Here is a 22,723-nt window from a genome sequence, read left to right as displayed (position 1 = left end):
ACATATTCTTAATAGAACAAATATCAACATTTGTCTTCACTATATTTTCTTGGTTTATATTCTTTAAAATGAAAGTACAGTGACAAACGTAGACACTTGTGTATACACACAAACCATCTCTATGTTTGTTTGTCTAAACACAGGTTTCTGAGTTTCACTGCTGCTGTTCGGGAGCCCTAAACTGGGCTGGGCGGGATAAACCCTAGAAAGCTTCCACATGGCCCTAACCACATCTGAAGTGCCCGCACCCTGTGCCAACACATGTGATGCCCGCAGCCTCATGTTCCAGAAGCCGCAGTAGCAACCTTAACCTGTAATCTACCCACTGGGCAGTGCCAGCTCTTAACCTTGGACTGGTGCCATGCCCACCCCTAAACACTCAGTGGATAGAGGAAACATCTAATCAGATGCCAGAAGGCTAAACAACAGAGATGAAAGTACAAGTCCTTTGAAGCTGATAAAATGCCTTTCTGTTCTTCCTATGGAGTTCAAAGGGTGGGCTTGGTGCAACTTTTCAGCATGAAGATTTAGAAACCAAACATTCTGCTGTCTCAGCCTTTTAATTTCCTTCAGGCCACTACCACACAGAGTTCAGTCTAACATTGAGCTTTTAAGGTTAACAGTAAAGCCACTCCCTTCAATACAGCCTTCAACTATTCCTTCATGTAGAAATTCTTTAATGTCACGAGAGGAGAGGGCTTCTTATCCCAACAATAACACGGTCCAGAAACACTTTCTCACACTGATATTTCACTGTGAAAAGCATGCAGTGAATGCTGTATGATGGAATTTCCTGCACACGATGACAAATTACAAACATGAGTGAAACAAGTATATGACTGTCATGCATTCAATGCAGTGTGATATGAAACAACTGTTTCCTCATGGGGCTGATAAAAGGGCTGTATCTGCTGGGACAGGCGAAGCATTTTAAAGCTTAACAGAGTCATCAAGGATAACTTGATTTGAACTAACTTATATTCCGAGGTATAAACAAACATCAGATCCAGTTATGTTACGCAAAGAAACAATGTGATATAATTAATAATGTAAATGTAATGTTGTAGTTCATTTTGGGGAAACTGAGTTCTGGCTGCTGAAGTGAACAGAACATAACAAATCAAAGCCTTCCATCACATCCACCAAATCAGATAATCATGTAGGAATTGAGCTCTGTATTAGCTGTAATGTGAGCTGAAAAACCAAGCCCACCGAGGAAGCAACCCGAAAAACGACATCAGAAAAACAAACAAACAAGGAAAAACAATTCTCCCTTCTGACATCTGTACATGTGGGAGACTTTTTAACTCTCTTATTTAACTTGCATTACAGGTTAAAGCTGCATTTTTAGTAATGTGACTGCTTGAGTAACAGGTTAGTGCCACCAGCTCTTTCCCATATTTCAGTGTAGCGGAACACAATCTCACAACCATGCCTGTGGTGTTATTGTTTTTACTGGCATTTTTGTCAAATATGAAGCTGTCAGGCTGGAGAAAAAGAGGAAGGCCACAGAGAAGATTCACGGATGTAGTGAAAGATGACATGCAGAGGACTGGTGTGTCAGAAGAGGATGCTAGGGACAGGCTGAGACGGAGGCTGATGATCTGCTGTAGCAAGTACCGACACCATTTAATATCATAGACACACGTTTTATTTTTAAATAATAGCCAGCCACACAGACTGAGTTTCATTTTTCTCCATTTCTTATTGTGCTCCCTGAGCTTCAATGTTTCTCTTGCAGAGACAGCCCCTATTGAAAGTGACCAGAGCCTAGCACGAAACGGAGGCCTTTCCCCATTGAGCCTCTCTCAACCACAATCACAGATCAGACAGGGGGACAAAAGCCCACAGGCCTTCGACAGGGAAAGGGCTCAAATGTTTGGCACTGAGATAAGACCTGGCAGAGATGTGTGTGGTCACAGAGCACTTCTCTATTCAGGGCTGTGTGGGAGAGGGAGTGTGGGAGAGCCAAGGCAATACACAACATGGCCTTCATGTACAACATGTTTAGCACATAGCACAGCATAAACTGCTGGATGAAGGTGGTGTATAGTGATAGACATCTTAACCCCACTTCCTCTCATCCATCTGTTGCATCCTTTTTTCTGCCTTTTAAAAAAAATGTTTTTCTTGCTGTTGCAATGATTCAGCAGTATTTATGAGAGCTGCAAATGTAGAGTGAAAAAAAATAGAGCAGAAAAGGGTTTGTACATAATAACAGGTAAACCACATCATATACACTGTAAAGCTATAAAGGCAAAGAGGTTTATGGGGTGTTAATGCATGTCTTTAAAAGAAAACTAAGGCAGAGTAAGCTTGATTTGCAAGTCATAAGTACAGTAAGTCTCTAATCTGAGGGTTGGGCTGGGAATCAAGTAATCTTTTAATTGCATGTATTCAGGATCCTCAAAGGTTTGATGTTTTGGCACTATTTGACCCTTTAATAAAATAAATACTGGAGCTATTTTAAACATGTCAATAACATTTCATTTGCCACAAGTCATTGAAAAGTAGAGTTTCAAATCCTTTTAAAAGACTGTCTCAGAGACTACGGTGCTGTTAAAAAGTATTTGGCCCTTTCAAGTTTTCTTATTTGTTACACTTAGATGGTTAAGATCACAAAATGCAGTTTTTAAATTATGATTTTATTTATCAAGGGAAAAAGCTATCCAAACCTAACTGATCCTATTTGAATTTAGCTTACTAAAAAAATGAAATAAATAAATACTTCACAAGGGGGACAATTACTTACTTACAATTACTTAAAAAGGGTTCAGGTAGGTTTGGATAGCTTTTGTCCTGTAATAAACAACATCATTATTTAAAAAACGCATTTGCATTTACTCATAATAATATCAAATCGACTAATTTCAAAATTCTCTAAATTATTATTTTAATGCAAGAAAAGCATTCAATAACTTGTCTGGTTTCCCTTACAGAACTCCTTCTTTTAGAGAGTTCTGGGCTGGATGGTTTGCTTCCCTGAACCCTGCTAGCATTTTAGTGAGTGAGTGGGCGAGAGTGGTAGGATATATTTCACAACTTGGAAAGCAAAAAGCAGAAAAACTTTATCCTGGCAAAAAGAAGACACCCTTTTTAAATGGCTGGCAATACAAAAGTTGACTTTGAATAGACCTGAAATAAAACTGCAGAGGGGGGTAACATTTGCGTAACATTAAACGGCACTGTGAGAAAGTCATCTACAGCGGTTAAGTTCACCCACACTGCTATTACACCATAGACCAGTGGATCTGGATTCACTTCGGCTGGTGATGTCAGAGCTCCTCAGACCAGCGATCTCGCTGCAGCTGACCAAACAGGGAACAGAGGACTGCTGAGGTTGTTCCCATAAACACCACCACCAGCGCCATCTACTCTACCCCTCTATTACTGCCACGTGTGCGCCCCACAATGCAGCTTAGACTCATACAGTTAGATGTGAAGCCTACAGTAGCAAGTAGGACCTTAGTTAACTATGTCAATGTGTCTGCTAAGCCAAAAACAATGTTTCTTTTCCTTGCATAAAAAAAAAAGTTGCCTTGAAGCTTAAGAAATACCCACGTAGACATCTCAATTCCTGAACCTGAATACAATATGTGCCCCAGACGTGCCGAGTAATCCCATTCAGACTCCAAAACACATGCAGGAGACTGGTAAATATCAAGAGTCAGCTGAAACTGAATTAGAAACTTGCTATCACGGGAAGCGTCCTGATGAGTTCATTCGGTTGGCTGACTGTGACCCACACCGGGGGAGACTCTGGCTAACAGCTGAGGGAAAGACTGAGTCATACGCCTCCTTTTCCTCCATCACAGTTGCAGTGTTTAGAAACACACACATACACACACACACTATAAAGAAATAGTGATTTTTAATGCAAATTTAAGTAAAATCATCATAAGCACGTACAGCTTGTGCAGACAATGTGCACAGGGTTTTGTACGTACTTCACAAACACACACACCACACTCAAAACTGTCCTAAGACCTGGTTTTGAGGCCCAAAAACATGAGCAGTGAGTCAGTTTAATCTCGCCACAAGAGAAGAACCACGCCGCATGACGTCGTCATTGTCATTGTCATCATCGTGCCATCCTCTTGTTTAATCAATAGCGGCATGTATGTCTAGACGCTGTGAAAACAGCTGGTGGGGGTAAGACAGTAGATATCCCAGTGGAATGACAGATTTATCCCATTGTTATCATAGCTGGGATTAGCAGATAGAATCCAAAGATTAGAAAAACAAGGAAAAGTGACAAAAACAAGGAAAAGAGCGGGAAAAGAAAGAAAGAACGTAGGGGGCACGGCTGCTGTTTTATGAGGTCAAAGGCAGAGTGCTGGGGCAGCCAGCGTTTGGCTGGTGGGGTGACTGGCTCACTGGATGTAATGGGCCAGTAGTCGCAGCTATTTAAGTCTGTGATCAGTCAGCCGACCAGGATTGTTATATAACAGCAAAGCTAACCACCACCACCACCGACACACTCAGCTCAGCCTCTCTCTGGTGCTGCCACGTAGGAAAAGAGAAAGAAATTTTATAATAAGCTGAGCTGTAAGCAGAACTGAACTCATCAAACTTCTGCTTGTTAGTGGCAAAAGCATCCTTAGGCTGTCATGGGGCAAATTTTGATATAAAAATCCAAACTCCAGTCCCTTTAAAAATATTACAAACATTCCTCCTCCTCACTCATAATTTCTCTCTTACCTCCCATCTGACTCCTCTTTCTTATCTATGCATATCTTAGAAAAAGCAAGTAGTCTGTGTATGCATGTGTGTCTGTTTTAGAGCATGATCATCATTTAAACTCCATATGGAGTTGGCTCATAAATGGTCTAGGGTTTCAGAGTTCTTTATATCCTCAGGCAAAAAGAAAATCCAAAAATCTTGGGTTAGCCGTGGCTATCTGGGTCAGCTGAGCCTGAATAGCCTCCTTCTCCTCCTCCTGCTTCCCTGCACAGGAAATAATCCAAAGTCCGTGAAGTTGCGGAACACGAATCTTAAATTCAAAAAAAGTCACTGAAATAAATGTTCGCTGGGTCCAACATGGTCAGGTCATTCTGTCACAGTCTGTGGGAGGCAGACTGTATGGATGACGAAAAAGGGCCCAAAATGCAGACACCAAGATAAGCGTAAATAACTTGAATTAACAAAAAGCAAGTCGTTTAATATGGCTGATAGAGAAACACAAAATAATACATGGGGCAAACAAAGATGAGAATAAACAGTAATCTAAACTGGCGAAACTAAAAAGGAGCATGGAGCATGGAGCATGGAGCATGGAGCATGGAGCATGGAGCATGGAGCATGGAGCATGGAGCATGGAGCATGGAGCATGGAGCATGGAGCATGGAGCATGGAGCATGGAGCATGGAGCCCAACAGACGACCTGACACTGAACAAAGGAGGACAGAGCACTTAAGTACACAGAGAGATAATGAGGGGATGGGAACAGGTGGGACCACAGCTGGGACAAATCAGACCTAACGAGACGGGGGAAGCAAAACTAGACACACCGTACATAGGACAAGGACTTTCACAATAAAACAGGAAACAGAATGGAAAGCAGACATAACACGAACGTGATAACATAAGACAAGCAGCATGAAGCACATAAAGGGTGAAGGAAACTTAAATACAGGGGAAGAAAACACAAGAGGAATCTAAAAAACAAATGAACTTAGCTAACGTAATGAACTTAAACATCAACATTAAAATAAACTAAAGCTTAAAACGCTGGGTCAACAGACCCAGGAATGTGACAAGATGTATTTTGTATTTTGCATTTTGTAAACTATAGTTTTATGTAACTTTCTTTCAGTCATTTTCAGCAGACATCTTGCTAAATGTTAATCTGTTAGCTTGCTTTGGCTGTTGTCCCTATGGTACTTACACTGAAGACAATAAGCTAAAAGAAATTAGGCAGGCTCACTAACACGTATACATAATGTGTGAGCCCTGCATTCTTTCTCTGATTTAGCTTTTTTTCCAAGCTTTGTGGCATTAATCACTATAACTTCAACAGTAGTCTGTAGCTTTGATCTTAAGTATTAGAGCTGGAAAGGAAGTAGGTGGAAAAAGAGAACAAAAACAAGTGTTAATACCCTTTCATAGTGCAGTCTTCAGCATCTAGCAGTGCACAGCCAACAACCTGTGGGGCACTGTAGAGGTGTGTGATGGTGTTCTTGTGTATATTTTACACCACTGTAAGAGCGTAAGTGTGTGATTGATGAGGGATGAAAGAGAAGGAAAAGAGAAAGAAGGAGTGAAGGGCTAAATGAATGCATTCATTCATGCCACCGTGTGCATGCATGTGTGTTTTTGCTCACTCTGTGCATTTTAACTGCAAATCATACAGCAACCATAAATTTGGATTGAGGTGTGCACTGACTGGTTCTTGGCCAACACAAATAATGACCCCTTATACTCTACTGATGACCTTTTCCCTGTAACTCTAGGCTCCTTTAAAAATATTAGAAACATTCCTCCTCCTCACTCATAATTTCTCTCTTACCTCCCATCTGACTCCTCTTTCTTATCTATGCGTGTCTTAGAAAAAGCAAGCAGTCTGTGTATGCATGTGTGTCTGTTTTAGAGCATGAACATCATTTAAACTCCATATGGAGTTGGCATATAAATGGTCTAGGGTTTCAGAAAGGGAAAGTGATGTAGGTCTCAGTGTAAACCTAAACCTGCTGGATACTGGAAACATACTTCACAAGAATACCTTTCCTGATTCTGAGGAAGCAAGGCTACTTGCATCACTGCACCCATTGTTCAAAATGGCCAGGGAAGTCATCCTTTTCCATATAAATTCTATAAGCATCAGCAATCAAGTGGAAACACCAGCAATATTAGAAAACCTTGCATCCTGAAACAAAGGCCTGCTCTTAGAGAAATGTGACCTAAGCTGTGTCTGAAAACCACGCCACACCCTGATCCTCACTAAACCTTGGTAGATGTCCTCAAAAAGGACTGTCTGCACTTTACAGTTTGCTTTTTAAGAAACACTTTTTAACAAGCATCTGTGAAACCGGCTGAATTTTTAACTACACATTGCTCAAACTGGACAAAAATGCTTATTTGCTGAGGACTATTCTCAGCTGTGGGTGAATATACAAAAAGTCCTTCTAGAACACACACGAGCAAAAACTGAAAAGGGCTGAAAGTGGCCTGTTCTAAAAACAAAGCGTGCCGGATGATTGCTGGAAGTCTGTGCTGCTATTTAACTCAATTCCAATAAGTCCATGTTTGTTTCATCACTGATATAAGCAGCAGCACATATCAGTAACCTGCATCATGTGTTAAATGTGTCTCTAAAACATGCCTCTTAAAATAATCTGGATTAGAAGACTGGCGTTGCCCCAAAAGTACGTTTTAAAAAGCTCCAAAATAAGTTGTTTCAGACAGTGGACTGACTGAGGAGCTGTAATTACCTGTGTGGCTTCGGAAAAACAAAAGAAAAAAAATCAATCAAAGAATCCACTGAAATGAAGGGAAGCATAAACACTTTGACTGACACAAGGTTAGCACATGTTCACTGGGTTTAGGGGGGGGAAAACAGCTACTAAAATGCCTGTACATTTTGGAGAATGTACACAGTGCATCAAAAGCCTGTGTGGTTAGACATTTGCTTCAGTCAAGCTAAACTGTTAGTCTCAATAAACAAAGGACAGGGAGACAGTTAACAAGTCTGAGGCAGGAATGTGATGGCAAAGGTCAGAGATGTCTGTGTGGAGTTAAAGCTCACTCGTTCATTTCAGAACTCCACACATGGCAGATAATTATAGGCTAACTGGACCGACCGTGGACTTCAATAAATAGGAGTGGGTTTCTGTTAAGCACATAGCAGGTATAACAGTCTTTTCCTGCATTTTATAAAGGCCACCCCGAGGACCACTAAAGTGTTTCCTCCCTCTGAAAAGTAAAAGTGAAGGGTTTCTTAAATGGTTATAAAAAAGTACACAGAGTGTAAATGGGAAGTGTATTTATGGCTTCTGCCTTGCACTTGCAGGTGTAACACTGATGGATGGAAAATCTTGCAGAAATTTAAGCTTGAATGTGTGTGCATGTATGAACGAGTGCATGTGCATGAATTTGAGTCCATGTAAGAAAAGTGAAAGGTAAAATGTGTCAACTTGGCATAGTGAGGGAAATACTGAAACTCTCCAGAAGGATCTTGAGTATGGTGAACACTATGTTAGGGGTTTCCTCTTTTAGTAGAATTTTCATTACAAATAGTCATGATCAATCCTATGTGAGCACTTCATGTTAACACAATTGTTTGCTCCAAGTGCCATAAAGTTGACCACATGAAAGTGAAGAGAAAAGACATTTATGTTTCTGCTGCTCATTGTATTTTTTTCCTGTTTGGGTGTCTGTGAAAATACTCGACAGCCGAGGGAAGAGATTTCCACAGACTCTACACAGGATTCACTTCAGTCCTGACTGTTCCACGGGGTGCTCATCACACCCCTAGACCAATAAGACCTGTACCACAATATTTATAATCCCTTTGCAGGTGCTTAATTTAGCAGGACATAATAAGGCTTATGTAAGGTACTTTCTTTGGTTTTGTACGTTTTTTTTTTTTTTATTTTACAAAAATTGAGCGCACTTTACATTATATCTGTACATAATACACAAACTACACAAAAATTAATTGTTGACATCCTTTTTATTTTTAAATGAAGTAACATTTCCTACATTTCAGAAATTTTATTTGGACTCACTTTACTCAGTTAGCTCATTGTTTCTGGTTTCTGTGGTGTTTAAATTTATGACATTTTACATAAAAATTTCAATTTAGACCAAGTTAAGGTTTTACAAGAACAGCAGTCCTTTTGTTCTGTCTTTCCCAGTTTAATTCACCAACAACACCATTATCAGGATCTTTGTTTCTACAGCTGTTCAGGGTAGAGAGGTAGAATTTTACCTCAGTTTCAGCTAGGCTTGTCTGGGATTTGAACCCGGGACCACTTGTACCCCTAGACCAATGAGCCATGTATATCCACAAAATATACAGAATGGACCCAATCACAGCTTCTACAACTTACAGGTTGAAAAAAAATCACATACATAATATAGTTGATGTTGGTCCTAAAAAAAACCCCTTCAAATCAGCAGTCTGCTACATTGTTAAAAACAAGGAATGCACTGATCTGCTCAGCAGCACCAAAGGGTCTGAACAACCAGAGAAGACAATTAAAGTGCATGATGACAAAGTTATTCATATGGTTCAGAAAAACAACGTCACAACATCTAACCAAATCAAGAACACTTTCAAGGAAGCAAGAGTATAATTGCCCACAATCAAGAGACACCTTAATAACAAACTATATGACCCCTGTGCCACAACTGGAAACAGGAAAGCCCAACAAACTTCTAATAAAACCTGCACAACTCTGAAAAAAAAATAGATGAAACCATGATGACTTTGTAGCAGAGAAGAGAAAAGTATGGAGAATGAGAGGAACAGCTCATGATCTAAAGCATACCACACCATCTTTCAAACATGGGGGAGGCAGTGTTATGGCATGGCCACGTATGGCTTCCAGAGGAACTGGGCCACTAGTTTATTGATGATGTGAAGTTTTCTGAAGTGTACAGACCTGTACAATCTGCTCAGGTTCAGCCAAAAGCTGCCAAACTGTTTGGACAGCACCCAGTTACTAGTAACCAGCACCTCACAGAGCAGGACTTTCAGCTGAAGATAAAACTGAAGGCAGTGAGACTAACAAACAAGCAGCAACTGAAGGTGACTGCAGGGAAGGCTTGCAGAGCTTCTCAAGGGAAGATTTGGTGATGCGAGCTAGACCTCAGGCAGAAGTCCAGAACAAATGAAAAGGGTTTCTATCTAATTATTAAAAAACAACAATTATTCATAAAATAATGTTAGTTTGTTCAATTACTTTTGAGCCTCTGAAAATGTGGAACTATACATAAAGATAGCTGTAATTCCTAAACAGTTAATGCAAAAAATGTTTGTAAACCATTTGCATTAAAGATGAAAGTTTGCACTTCTATCGCTGCTTAATCTTAAATATGCTGTGCTGGTGTACAGACCCAAAATTACAAAAAAATAAGAAATTTCACTGTCCAAATACCCTTGAACCTACCTGTATGACACAATAATGTCTTTTTTAAACATACATAAAATACACATCTTTTTAGATAAATGTGGGACTGGGTTTAAAAAGTAAAGTATCTCATAATTCTCTACTTTCAGCTGTCAGCTATGCTTAGAATTTATAGCTCGTGTCTAAAATTTACATCCACTATTTGTCCATGTTCCATCAAAGCAACAGGACAATCTGCAGCAAGGTGTAGGTGATGGACATCATTTAAAACACACCAAAGGACAGTTCATAACTTGTAGAGCATAGCAGCAAGTGTGTGGAAATAAAGACTGTACAATGCCTTATAAAACTGAGCAGTGACTTGAACAAATACTACCTTTAACACCTGATGTTGTAGATGCGAATGTCCAAAATTAAAGACTGCAGTGTCATTTTTATGCCCATCTAAGTTCTCACTTTTGAATGTCTGTATTCAGTGTGAAGGTAGAGAGAGCATTACCAGCTTTCTTTACCATTTGAGTTTCTAAGCAAAGGCCAGATACCCCCATCTGTTTCCTGCTAAACTGGAAGCCATAGCAGAGTTCAAGAGGATTACCCTCTGAATAAAGCCCTTTAAATCCATCCTTTCCTCTCAGGAGGAAGACAAAACGCACACATCAGCGCCCAGCTGTCTCCTCTCAGGATCTTACAGCCTGACTAAGCTTTTCCTAAAAAATACCTTGCAGCAAATGTGCCATGTCAGGCATGCATGTGCACCTAATCAGATCTGCTCATTAGCAATCGAACTTTGTTCAGTGGCCCAAATGCATCCATCAGAAAGCTAACTAGTGATTTCTATATCAACATTTTAGCCACATGTTGTTAATAATACTGTCAAAGAAAAGCAATGAGGAAAAAGCAGACTGAGAAAAGAAAATGAGGAATTAATGGACACAGGTGGAGTCCTCACTACACAACCAGAAGTTTATTATGTGAAAATGTTCTTAAATTGTTGACATAAGCTAGAATTGGATTGTTTGTTATGTGCTTGGTAAAAATCACAATGAAACCCATAGAACCATGATGCCTGCCATGATTTTTATTTTTATTTTTTTAAAATATAAAACATATAACAATTGTTGCATTACTTAATATCAAAACCTTAATCTAAAGGACAATGGCAGGGTAATGGCAACTTTGCACTGGGTATGGGTTTTATGTGCTCAAATAAAACTACTAGTAAGAAGGAAAAAAAAAACTATACAACTGGAAATATTTCTGCAACCAGGGGAGTCACCCACCGCTGGCTACTAAAGAGAATGGAGGTTTTCAGACTCTTTCAGAAAACTTAAAATCCCCATAGTACTATGTCAGCGACTGCTGGCTTACTTGTGGTTCCTTGGATATTTCGATTTTAATGTAATTCTTTTTTCTTTTTTTTCTTTCTAATAGTAGATACTTTTTTAATTTCACCTGTTGAGAATGAAAAAAGAAAACTAGCAGAAGAAAACGAGAGCAATAGAATAAACAACATCACGATGATATATGGGAATATAATAATAAATAATAATAAATACTAAATATTAAACATTATTGTGCAGCACGTAAGATCGACAGTGGACAGTGTGCTTTGAGGTAGGAGCCAAAAAGGGTGTAGTTTGTGTGTGTGAGCACCCGTGTGTACACCTGTGAGCATGAGCACGCTTGTATTTAAAAGGTTCCTTCATGTAATGATCTGCTAGAGGGTGTGGGGGAGCCACTGCCCCGTCCACCAGGGCATGAAGCAGGTATGGAGGAGATCAAGACTCCAGACATCCAGAGGCCCCCAGAACACAAGAGACCACGGAAGACCAACAGAGGGGCAGCTGTGCCACTATCCCAGAAGGAGCTGACGAGAGTCCCAGATGAGGGGTCACTCAGCAGCCGCGGAGCAGAAGCCAGGAGGGGTTGCAGTGCCCGTGAGCTCCGCCGGCAACCACTGTGCCAGAGTGACCGAGCCCCAGGCAGAGAGGCCGAGGGCACCCCACCCCCGAAGTGGCCCGAGTGAGCCCCAGGCTGCAGGCCCCGATAAGCAGCCACCAAGGAGTGAGCCGGTGTGTACCGGTGTATCCCCGGACACAAAGAACCACCAATGCACCGATGTCTGAGGGCATCTGTCACTGGTAGGGGAAGTGGTGGGGGAGATAGGCCTCCATACCTTGGAGGACCTGGGATGTCCCCAAAGAGGTGGCGTCTGATACCCGACCTGACATATAGACACAGACAAACAGGCACACACAGATACAAACATCCATTCCCACCCTTATGCTCTCATATGCAATATGCGATTTTAATTTAATTTTTAATTCCACTGGCTTCACCGGACTGTATTGCACAGCTTTTAAAAATGGAGTAAAGTAACATATTTCTCTTGCCCAAATCTGCAGACAAATTCTGAGCTCTGAGTCACTCCTTACTTTGATGGGTCATGTACTCCGCCGAGCAACCCTGAGTTCTGAGACTGATCAACAAGGTCGTCTTAAATCCTCCATCTCAAGCAAATATGCAAAAGCAGAGTTCCTTAAATCAGGAGGTGCCAACTTGCGAATGCAGAGACATGTTGGTCAAACAGTCTTGAAAGCGGAGCCGCTATTGACCTAAGGAGGGCAGCCTTAAAGTGGGTGGAGGCAGCAGACATGCAGAGTTCCTTAAACACATCCAGTTCCCTTGAGACAGCCCTTTTCATGCTGCAGAGCCCAGGTCCCTTAGGAGCCAGAGAGTTCCTGGAAAAATGCCCAAGGCCCTTAAGAAAATCAGCTCTGTGGTCCAAATGTTCACTTTCAGCTAGTACTGCAGCATTCATCGGACACGTTTGGGTGACAGCATGAGCCTTGACAGCAATGTGCAACTCTGCAAGTGTTGCCACTCTCCTGTTATGAAACTTCATTTGTACTGTTTATTTTCTGCCATAAAAAGCAAGTAATACCCTCAAGCTGATTAATGCAGACAGGAAAACACAAATAAGACACATGTCTTACTGAAGAGTCCGATGGCTGACCTGTCTTAATGGAACAGGAAATCTCCCACAGACGGCCAATCCAATTTCAGAGTCTGTCCTAAAATAACTGTCTAATTCGTCCGTCAATACCCAGAAGGAAGAACAAATATATTTTAAAAGCAGATTGTGAACAGTCAATTAAAGCAGTCATAAATACAAGAACGGTATACTCTGGGTGAGTCACTGTGTCACATATATTTGTGTCCTCTTTATTTATTTTAAGGTCTATTTATTGATCTGAGTTTCCTTTGTAGTGTCTGCCTGAATTTGCATTTTTTGTTTTTGGGAAAAAACACCTGTGAATCTACTGCTCTAGTAAATTAAAAAAAATCTAAAAGTAATTAACCTCTCTCTTTACTATAAAAACACTGATACAGTTAAAAAAAAATTGGGTCATCAATAATGCTATATATCATGGTCAGATGTCAGAGGTAACACATGTCTTTCCATTTAAAAAAATGTCATAGTTTTTTTTAATCAAGGGTGGAATAAATTTTAGGAAATTCACATAAATTTCACAATTACTCAAAGTTTTTGTAAACTTTATGTGTCATCAAGTTTGTTCTGTGTATGAAGGGATTTGCCCTTGTGAGGAAACCCACTGATTGCTGAGCGAAGTCAGCAATTCCTTTGGAATCAACTGACTTTGCTGCTCAATTTCACCACTCTATCTGCAGGCGTGACCAGGCCTTTACCCTATTGATTGAAGGGCATTAAAACTAAGCACCTCCTTTTTCATGAAGCTGCAACATCACAGAGCCTGTCAGTCTGCATGCCATCAGTCATAATGATAGCCATCTCTTCTGTCTCTGGAAAAAAACATTTGCACATAATGGTCATACACTCACAAGCTGCAGAACACTGAAACCAAACACTACTCTTAAATTCTGATGCATCTTTGTTAAGTCATGACAAGACCTCCAGCGTGCTAATATAACAGACAAAAGCAGCATTGAGGAGGCGAGGGGAAAACGACAGGCTGAAAGAGGAGGGATGAGCTTCATAGGAGGGTGATGAGGCTCAGACAGTCTCCCTCTTTCTGTCTGGGACAAGCTAATGGCTTCTCCGTTGCACTCATGTGAATGAGTAACACAAACACCCTCCCCCCCCCATAAAAAAGTGAGCTGAGGAGGGACCGCTAGTTGGAAGGAATTGCTGTTAAACACACACGAGAAGTGTATGTGTGTGCGTGCAGACAGTTGAATTGACAGTCTGATCACGTTACACGAAGTTTATTTGAGCCAGCCCTGGAGAAAACACTGATTAAAGCACTCATGGTGCAGCAGGTTAACAGCACAGCATAGACATGTGTGTTCGCCCCTGCGTGTGCACACATGTGTGCGTGTGAGTGTGTAAAGCTCAGGTTAGCGGGGTGATCACTGGAGGGGAAACGAGGGTCCACTTTCTCTCTCGCTGCCCGATCCACTCCAGTCTATCAGAGGAATGTCTGTTCACCCGTGATGTGACCTTAAACACCTGGCCACACCTGGGACAACTCACACACATGCATGTCACACGCACATCTGCATAGCGAAGCGCATTAACAAGTGTAGCTGCTCACTATGGAGTTTAGCACTGAAACTCTTGTATTATTTTCAGTGCTTAGGCTTGTAATCTGACTGACAACATCATCCCTAGTTTAACCACAGACAGGCACTAAACAGCTTGTAACACCCCCCTCCCATACACACACACACACACACACACACACAAACACACACACACACACACACACACAAATTGACGCAACAAACTTTCTCACACACAATACGATCAGGATTAAAATGAAAAAAATATAGAAGCAAAGACAGTTATGATAGCTATGATGCTAATCTGGATACAGAAGAGGACTTTGTAAACCAGGACTTTGTAAACCAGTAGCTATGTCCATCTTTGATATACTGTGTATGGTTAGAGGAAGCTTAGTTTATCTGGGTCTTACAAAATGCAGAAACAAGCCTGAGACAGCCCAGCTAGTAGCTTATTCTGCCATCTAAAACACTTTAGCTTGAGCTAAACACTAATATCAGCTTATTTACCATCTTGCTTGGTTTAACTTTTAAGCATGCTAACATTTGCTAATTAGTGCTAAAATTACAGCTGTGGCTTATGGGATTTTTGTTTTGGTGGTATTATTATCATAATAATACCAATAAGAACATAGTTATTTATCCTGTGTCCGTCTATCCTCAAACCATACAAACGTACTAGAGTAGAAATCAAATGATGTTAAGAGTTCTTCATCTTCATCCTAGGAAAACATTGCTGTCTTTATTTGTCTTTTATTTATGTCTTTGACTCTGGGTGCCGTCAATCTGCTCATCCACAGAAGCAAAACAGTGCAATTCCCATACTTCTGAACTCCTCATGTTGCAAAAACTTAACATTTGTCAGAATTTGGCAACACAGTAAGTACTCCTTGTTCATTCCTGCTTCCATCAAGAGATCCTCATGAAATGCTCTAATTTAAACCTAATGCACTATCATCACAAACACTCAAGGATTTCCCCTAGGATGTGAAATGTTGATTCTACAATAGGTGGGTGCTAGAAAGCTATGGTAATGATAAATGCACAAAAATTCCCAAGGTCCATGGGAACCTTGGCTAGCAGCACAAACAAAGCATTACACTAATGCTTCCCCAAAACAGCAAACTGTCAGCATGAAACTTTTCCAAGTCGTGACGGTGCAGAAAACAAATTCTGTCCTCGTGTCTCACTGGCACGGTGAATCAGCAGCCATCAAAGTTCCAGACTCCACTGGCTAAAATCAGTGCCATGTCATTACTGTGTTTTCTTTTAAGGAACTGTGACACAACTCAGTTAGAGAGCATGCAGGCTTATGAAAACCTCATCAGGTTTTGATATAGATGCAGAGCAGCTGGAGCTCATTATGTTTCAAATGGAACAAACACCAAAGCACAAGACAAATGCCCAAAGGAGAGGATTTAGAACCAGACAACAGCAGCAATATTCCCACTTCCGAATTAAAGACAGTTTTTATTTGTTGCCATTTGTTCGTTAGTTGCTAAATTTATTTATGTCTCAGTTTGAGGAAAATGCAAACCCGGCGAAGGAAAAAACAAAATCCTTTGCTGAAACAAAGTTACAGCCAAATGGGAGAAAATCTAACATGAGAGCTTAATGACTTCCAGTTGCTTGAGGGTTATCAGAAAGGTTTCCATTTTGGCATACCAGGACATCTTCAATGCCCAATCAGATAGACTGCTGTTTGCTGCTCGCCAAATCTGAGCGAGCAGCAAACAGCAGCCATCTGAGCGGCCATCTTGCAACATTATATGTGGAGGCTGTGGTTACAAATGAGGCATCCACATGGACTTTCCATTTTGCTCAGTATTCATGGGCTCAAATGATGCAGAATGTTAGTGATCTTAATGAACTTAACAAACAAAACATTATTGTTTAATCGAGGGGATAAGTGTAGGTTTACGTCAAGTTTAGCGCACAATTTCTCTCTCAGAAGCTAACTGTATTTGAATGCAAGTCTTTGTGAGTCTGCTATTGCTAAGGTTGATGGTTTTTTTATGCAGACAAGGTAAAGACCGTTCAGATCCCGTGAATGAGGATCTGTTAGGAACAGCATCCCTGATTAGGCGCTAAGAGCATTTTTAGGGATGTAGTTGTTGTTGTGTTTTTTTGGGTTGGGTTTTTTTTTTTTTTTTTTGAGGCAGCAGCAGACGGAACCAGCGTCATAGAGAGACGCACTGAGTGCCTGAGATTCACACAGATGCCTCATTTAAGTGTGTTCAAGCAGAGAGACAGAGAACTTCTGTGGAGCGAGGCCAGCGCTCTCTTCACTGCCACAGAGGACCCTTTCTACCTCTCGCACCCCACTTCATCTCATTATTGCGTGGTGCGCACACACAAAACACACCTATAATATCCGGTTCCACCTCTGGAGAGAGAACATTAACCATGAAGTAAGTTGAAGCCGTGTTTGTGCGTGTTTGTGCGTGTGTGTGCGTGTGTGTGTTTGTATGTCCATACATCAGCTGCGCAGGCTTACGTGCATGTATGGGGAGATTAAAAGGAAATCGAAGCCTGTCGATGTGAGGACAGGCTGCTTTCAGCGCTACGTCCCCTCAGCATCAATTAACAGGTTGTGCAGTGACTGCCTCCTGTTTGGGGTGAAGCAGGCCAGCTGAGGGAGGTAAACACACCTCATCCCCAGGGCTTGCTCAAATCAGGAGGAGGGCAACAAGGTGCCACTGCCTTAACCACAGAAGCACGCCTGTGTATGGCCACTAACACGCTTTAACAGTCATTTCCTAGATTTTCCTCCAATTTCCTTGACCCCCGGGTCATGTACAGCACTGAGAAAAGTTTAGCTGTCTGCATCATTTTCTTTTCTGATATTACTCTAACCTGAGCGTTTGTGTGCTTGGGTTAACGTTAGACAGCTGATGGGAAGGTTACTTTGACCTCATACAACCACCAATTAAGATTAACCAAGATTATAACCATGATGTATGGGAGCATTTGTGTCCTATCTTCTCCCCAAACCACCAAGCAAAGAACATTTTAAAACTGAAACGTTTACATTTGTCCAAACAGTTCTCTCTGAGAAAATGTTTGTGCTGAGTACATTCACAGCAGGCTCTGCCAGTGCTTGCTTCTGAAAGTTTTGTGTTCACATAATGAATCTTATTAATTCTTTCTTCCAAAACAATATAACGCCACAAACTGTGAGCTCATTCGGGATGGCTAACTTTAAAATGAGATGAAAAGCCATCTAGTAAAATAAAGAACAAAGGACTGGGCTGCTTGTTACATTCCTCCTTGACACCACTGCAAAGAAAGAGTGCAGAAAGAAGAAGACAAGGGCAGTAGGCAAAGAGTGTGAGAGAGAAATTATTTTAAAATGGAGATAAGTGTGTTTCTGTGTTACTTTAGCCTGGATTTCTATGTTTAAGGTCTTTGCATATCCTTTATTTAAAGAGACAAACTAGTGCCACAAGCTAAGTGACAGACAGCCTTCTTTACGATCCTTCCCCTACACTGCGACCATTTAAGACCCACATGTGTAAACTGAGTCAAACAGTTTACTGGGTCAGCTCTAAACACAGGGTCAGGCATCCACAATGGTCTCTATGACAGTCCTCTTACTATAAAGAAAGGGTTAAAACACACACACTCACACACACAATTTCAAATTAGTTCTCTGAGAAATTCAACCAATAAAATTCAATTTTTTGTAAGAGAAAATGAAACTGGATGTTCAAGATGTTGTTGGTAATAATGACGCCCTGAGAAACAGTGCAGAACTTGGCAATGGACACGTAATGGTTGTAAGTAATATATTAGTAGTACATAGAAGTAGTATTGTAAGAAGGAGTATATTTAAAACACAGGGACACTTCACACACTAAGGTTTTATTCTTTCTGTACAATAATATCTGGGATATAAGGAAGAGTTGGCTAAAGTTGTTAGAAAACCTGCGGAAATATGGCTGACACTTTTTTTTATTTTGTGGAAATGTTTTTGAATGAATTGGCTGACAATTTGAATGCAGCACAAGATCTCCTCAATATGTCTGTGGTATTAACAGAGTTTGCTTTGTGAGCCACTGATTTAATCAGCATTTCTGAACCAAGACTCACCCTGGTCACGTCGATTGCTGCCAGGACTGATGTTAATATTTGATGCCTATTTGGTAAAGCACACAGACAGCATGCTGGCCAACAGTGACAGCACCAAAGTTGCCACTCGGGAGCTATCCTGGCAGTCCCCGTCTTCTTTTTGTGTAGAAAGCTATAACTTTAATTTCTCCTGAAGTTGTATTTTTGGCTTTTAGGCTTGTATTTGTAGTGACAGTATCAAACAGGAAACTGGTGAGAGGAGGCGGGTGGGTCTGGTCGCTTGGTGACTTTCTCCAAAAATATGTTTTTCCCCTACAATTCATACTTCATAACAGCTTCATTAGTGTCATGTATTTTCTTGTATAGATGTAAAGATTATGACTTATATTACATTTTAAACTGCTCGCAAAGTCCACTTGAGGAGGTAAAGTGGAGACTAGGGGTTGACTCATTGGTGGAACCATTACTTTTAATTTTGTGTCATTGTTAAACTTTTGTTCGACTTTCAAGCATTGTTAAATTTGGTGTCCACTTCCTGCTTGAGCAGCTTTATGTATCAAAACTAAACACAAGACTGGGCAATAAGGGAAAAATCTATTCATGACAATTTTTTTCACATCAGTCGATAGTAATATATATCTCAATATACATCAAGTCACTATTTCATTAATATGAGATGAAAGTAGCCTAGTGACATCACTCCGAGATTAGTGACACCGTTTCCACCCTCACCCTTCATGGTGTTTTTGTTTTGAAATCAGCTAATTTACTGTGGAAATGCATGATTTTTTCCCCCAATGACTTTACAGTTTTGTTTTTTAAAGCACATATTCTGTCAATTCACAAATATTACCCATTTTATAATTACAGGACATCCTTTGCAATGACCTATAATTTTACACATTTATTTCAGTGAAGTTTATTTACACTGACAGAAAGGGGAGTTTCACTGGTTCAGGACACTTAAGATCTATGTGGGCTGGACAATGTAGCCCACAACGTAAATGAGTTTGGCATCCCTGTTCTTTACCTTAGACTGTCACTTTCTATTCCTTTAGCAGGTAAAGTGATCTATAATTAAGCTGTGCAACACAGCATTTCCCATAAACCATATAACTTGCTGTCACAAGGAGGATGTCAGTATATTTATTGCAGTTGAACAGATTTCATACTAAGCATGACACTGCATAAAATGACACAAAGGTTGCCTGTTTACTCTGCAGCAGTCTGGTTTATTTTATCAAACACTGTTTGACATTCATGCAGAGATCAGTCAGGGTTACATATATACAAACAGGACTTTTATAAAGGAAGACTAACATGATCAATCTGTGTCTTTATTTCAAAGCTCACAACCACCACACAACAAAGGATGGCCTTTATGAGTCTCGCTGGACACACCCACATTACAAAAGGTGCCATAATTTATTCTTATTAGTCATATTGCATTTGTGTATACACATTTCATTTTGCCCAGCCACTCTATACACACTTAAACACACATACACAGGGTTGACATGCAGCGCGAGGTGCTATCAGGAGTGGAGTGATTAACCTGCCTAACAAACAGGCCTCTGTGCAGCCACCATTTCTCCACCCCTCACTTCACACAACCACACACACACACACACACACACACACACACACACACACACACACACACACACACACACACACTGGCCTGTTTGACCTCCACTATCTCACTTATCAGTTGCCAGGCTGGCATCTCCTTCATCTGCAGTAAACCAACTGCAACGTTTATCAGCCCGGAGCAGCTTGTATTTAGAAAACAGGCAGTGTTCGTATTTACAGTGTGTATTATGTATATTGTATCTGTAATTCTGGTCAAATAAATCCAAACAGCCCAGATGTCAACCTCAGATAGGCCTACTGTTTTGAATATTTTCAGATAGTTTCCAAGAGTCAGACATATTCGTCTACTGAGAGGCCAGAAAAAACAGGTCAGAGAGAAAAAACAGACAGCAAGAGCGTTCTAAAATTAGCCTGAAAAAGGTCAAGTGGTTGTGGGGCACACTTGACATAAGAGCGAACCTGAATTTAGCCAGTCATTCTGAAGGTCAGTCAGCACCATGGACAGAGATCCTGTCATCACAGCCTGACCTCTGGGGCCCCATCTCACCACAAACACCAGGAGAAAACACTGGAAAGGCTCAAAAGCTGCCAGACCCTCATTGTTTACTGTGTTTATGGGAGGAATGGACACAAGTACATCCTACTGATGATACAGCAAAAGGGTGGTCATAAGGCTTGAATTAGGTATGTTTTTCAAACTTTAAAATGTAAAGTCATCCCTTTTTCTCATGACCTGAAAAGAAGCAACTCAGCACAAATTATTTCAAGAGTAAGCAACTTCCAATAGCTTTCTGTTCCTCATTTTACTTTAAAACAAAGAAGAAAAAAACAAGCTTTCAACTTGATGTCTCGTTACATGGTGTCAGCTTCTGTGACTATGTGCTGAATCACGTTTTAGTGTTACAGTAAATGGGATGAGCTGAGTCACTCTTATATATGCAATATCCCGCCATGGCTGTCCGGGTAAAGCGATATGTGACAGGGCAGTATAACAAAAGGCCAGGCTCTCCGTGTAAGCGAAGCCTTTGGTCTCTTTAAATCTAAATATAACCGCGTCTAAAGCTGATACCTAAAGCGCCTAGCCGCTGTTACATTCACTTACTCGCCTATGGCTCCGACATGGGTCCTGTCACATCACGAAGATTGTTATATGACTAAATAAATATATCAAATACACTGGAGCTTTTGTAGTAAAATAACAACGACACACGAATTGTAGAAAACAATTAAGCTAGGTGTGAAACTTTATATTAGCAGCTTGATTACTCAATACCAAAAAGTCGTTGTGGGTTTGTACCAAATCACTGCCACAATAAAATAATAATAATAATAATAATAATAATAATAATAATAATAATAATAATAATAATAATAATAAGAAGAAGAAGAAGAAGAAGAAGAAGAAGAAGAAGAAGAAGAAGAAGAAGAAGAAGAAGAAGTTGCCGTGTTTCCTCGCCCCGTTCATATCGATTTTTGAGAATGAACTTTCCCGCTGTATTTAGGGTGCTAATATTTCCCGTAGCCCCCGAAGGCATCAGCTAACTTGTTAACCTTGTTCATTCAGGAAAACTGAAACCTCGCGCGCGGGGCACGAGCGCTCACCTTGTTCAGGTGGGGGTTTCGCGTCACATCGTAGCCCCTCTTCTTGGTGTGAACGAAGTTCTTCCCCTTGTCCTCGGACCTGTGCATCTCCGTTTCCACTGACTCTCGTCTGACTAGTCCGTGTGTCATGTTGTTGTCGCTTTAAATAGAGCGAGCCCCGTGAACTGCTGTTTACTCAACAAGTGGATGCGCAGGTCCAGCCGCAGAGATCTGGTCTTCACGTCTGCCGCTCGGGGAATCTCTCAGCCCAACAAGAGCCAAAGTCTCTTTTATCAGTGTTTTATCGTAATTAACCGAAGGTCTCGTTATGAGCAAAGTGCCTCCGTGTTACCTGACCTGGCAACCGTTACCAGGTTACATGAACAAAGTTACAGACTCTCATAAGAAGACATCATGTAATCCCTTATAACTGGCGTAGTGACACATCTTAAGACTATGTATAAAGGCGATATTAGGCTATTTAAGGAAAGACTGCAAGGTTATTAATGTAGCCATATAGTCATGCGACCATTTCTTTATAAATCAGTAAAAAGGTTAGATATACCTCCCCTTTTGTAAAGAATACATTAGCCATAGAGTTCAGGCAAAACAGTTCATATAAGTAGTTATTATTTGCACGTGGTTTATATGATAAATGCACTTGTGGGCGACCGTGGCTCAGGGGGTTGGAAATCGCATCTGTAACCGGAAGGTCGCCGGTTCGATCCCCGGGCTCTCTGTCCTGGTCGTTGTGTCCCTGGGCAAGACACTTTACCCTACTTGCCTACTGGTGTTGGCCAGAGGGGCCGATGGCGTGATATGGCAGCCTCGCTTCTGTCAGTCTACCCCAGGGCAGCTGT

At 40.9% G+C, this 22,723-nt stretch overlaps 1 protein-coding gene across 1 annotated transcript in view; it reads right to left on the bottom strand.

The window, feature by feature from the left end:
* me1 (malic enzyme 1, NADP(+)-dependent, cytosolic) overlaps window positions 1-22,051 on the bottom strand; it is an 82,581-nt gene extending 60,530 nt beyond the window's left edge. Inside the window, exon 1 of the mRNA XM_080897174.1 lies at window positions 21,885-22,051. Coding sequence (XP_080753300.1) covers window positions 21,885-22,013 — 129 coding nt within the window. The 5' untranslated portion in view covers window positions 22,014-22,051. The remainder of the gene's footprint in view (window positions 1-21,884) is intronic.
* Window positions 22,052-22,723: the final 672 nt, after the last annotated feature.

The sequence above is a fragment of the Rhamphochromis sp. 'chilingali' genome, assembly GCF_963969265.1.
Source record: "Rhamphochromis sp. 'chilingali' genome assembly, chromosome: 11".
Lineage (NCBI taxonomy): Eukaryota > Metazoa > Chordata > Actinopteri > Cichliformes > Cichlidae > Rhamphochromis > Rhamphochromis sp. 'chilingali'.
Note: the sequence above shows the minus strand (reverse complement) of the source record. Positions and strands in the feature narration are given on the sequence as shown.